We start from the raw sequence: 1,739 nt of genomic DNA, 5'->3' as shown, positions 1-1,739 counted from the left end.
CCTGAGCTGTGGTGCTGCTGATAAGAGAGCCAGGTGGCTTAGCAATTCCTATTACCCATTCATGCTGTGAGAAGCTGCCCCCTCTGTGTTGGCAACCTGATGTAAGGACTTTAGGTTTCTGTTTTTTCAATAAAAGCAGGCCAGAAAACCCTTAATTACAGTTTTGACTTGCATGGTGTCACTACAAACGCATCCACCACTGAATTAACGAACCCCCATATCAATATATATGGTATGTGTGTGTGTATATATATATATATATATATACTGTATATATCATATAAATCTAGCATGAAGAAGACTAATTGCTGAGAACAGGGTATTGGTCACATTTGCTTTTTTTAATTTAAAACTCAGAATTTTATTTTGTCAATAGCTTTTTTAAATTCATTGTTCCTGAATGTATATATGATTGGATTAAGCAATGGAGTCATTACAGTGTAAAAGAGAGAGGGGACTTTGCTCAGAATATCTAGTTGACCTTTTGTTGGAAACAAATACACAGCAATTATTGTCCCATAAAAAATACACACTGTGGTCAGGTGAGCGCTGCAGGTGGTGAAGGCTTTCTTTCTTCCTGCAATGGATTTAATTTTGAGAATGGTTATAACAATATAGATATATGATATAAGAATTAATATAAAAGGTGCTATGACACAAATGAAACCTACTATATAGGTCTGAAAATCTATCCATGAAGTATAAGAGCAGGAAAGTTCAAGTATTCCTAGATAGTCACAGAAGAAGTGGTGAATGACATTTGGTCCACAGTAGTATAGACTGCACAGAGATATGGAATCAATCAATGTCATTTTGAAACCCAATAACCAAATGATAATCACTGATTTAATGCAAATTGATTGGTTTACTATAGAGTGGTAATGCAGGGGCTTACAGATGGCCAAATACCGATCGTAGGACATCACAGTCAGGAGAAAAAGCTCCGAGACCTCAGCATGTACAAAGAAGGAGAACTGGATGATGCATCCAGCAAAAGACATGGTACATCCATCATGTAAGATGATATAAAGAAGGTTGGGAAGGATATCTGTAGACAGAATTATATCCAACAGTGATAGTTGGGTGATGAAGAGGTACATGGGAGATTGAAGTGTTTTACTCACGTGAAATAAAACCAAAATAAAAAGATTTCCCGAAATAGTAACACAATATATGAAAACCAGCACCAAGAAAAATAGGATTTTGATATATTTTAGATTGGGAAAACCTGTTAGTACAATATAGGTTATGTTATTGTGATGGACCTGGTAAGAGAACATGAAAATACATCATTTAAGAAAACCATCCATCACTATTCCAGCAGAAGGAAAAACAAAACCAGCAATCTGCCATTCATCCATACAACGTTGTTAAGAATGTTTTAGCGTATATTACTACCCAGCAGAGTTTTAACTATTTTACACAATTCTGCGCTATCATCAAAAAGTAATCACTTTGCTCTGCATTTTATTGTCCAGATAAATAATACAAAAAAAAAAAAAACATGCCCAATGTTTTATGCCGCCATACACTTCTCTATTATATTGTCTAACAATCGGATAGACCACCTGGTTAGAAAGTTATTATCAGGGAATATGAGGAACTTAGGAGGGAGAATGGATTAGTTCCATTAATTAAATATTAGAAAAAAAAACAATGTATCCTCTTTTTACCCCCCAAGATTTCATTTTGTCTAATATCAGTCAAACCGGTCACATCATTCTTCTGTTTTTAATCTG

At 35.0% G+C, this 1,739-nt stretch overlaps 1 protein-coding gene across 1 annotated transcript; it reads right to left on the bottom strand.

The window, feature by feature from the left end:
* Nucleotides 1-353: 353 nt before the first annotated feature.
* Nucleotides 354-1,100, bottom strand: LOC149452618 (olfactory receptor 5G26-like). Its single transcript, XM_089689295.1, has one exon. It carries the CDS (start codon nucleotides 1,098-1,100, stop codon nucleotides 354-356), a length of 747 nt encoding a protein of 248 aa, XP_089545421.1.
* Nucleotides 1,101-1,739: the final 639 nt, after the last annotated feature.

The sequence above is a fragment of the Staurois parvus genome, unplaced genomic scaffold, assembly GCF_062004578.1.
Source record: "Staurois parvus isolate SC_StPar_1 unplaced genomic scaffold, SC_StPar_1.0 ptg000470l, whole genome shotgun sequence".
In the NCBI taxonomy this organism is placed as follows: Eukaryota; Metazoa; Chordata; class Amphibia; order Anura; family Ranidae; genus Staurois; species Staurois parvus.
This window is presented reverse-complemented; position numbering and strand designations above follow the sequence as displayed.

Coding starts and splice junctions, on each gene's coding strand:
- LOC149452618 (XM_089689295.1), bottom strand. CDS start 1,100: ATGTACCTCTTCATCACCCAACTATCACTGTTGGATATAATTCTGTCT.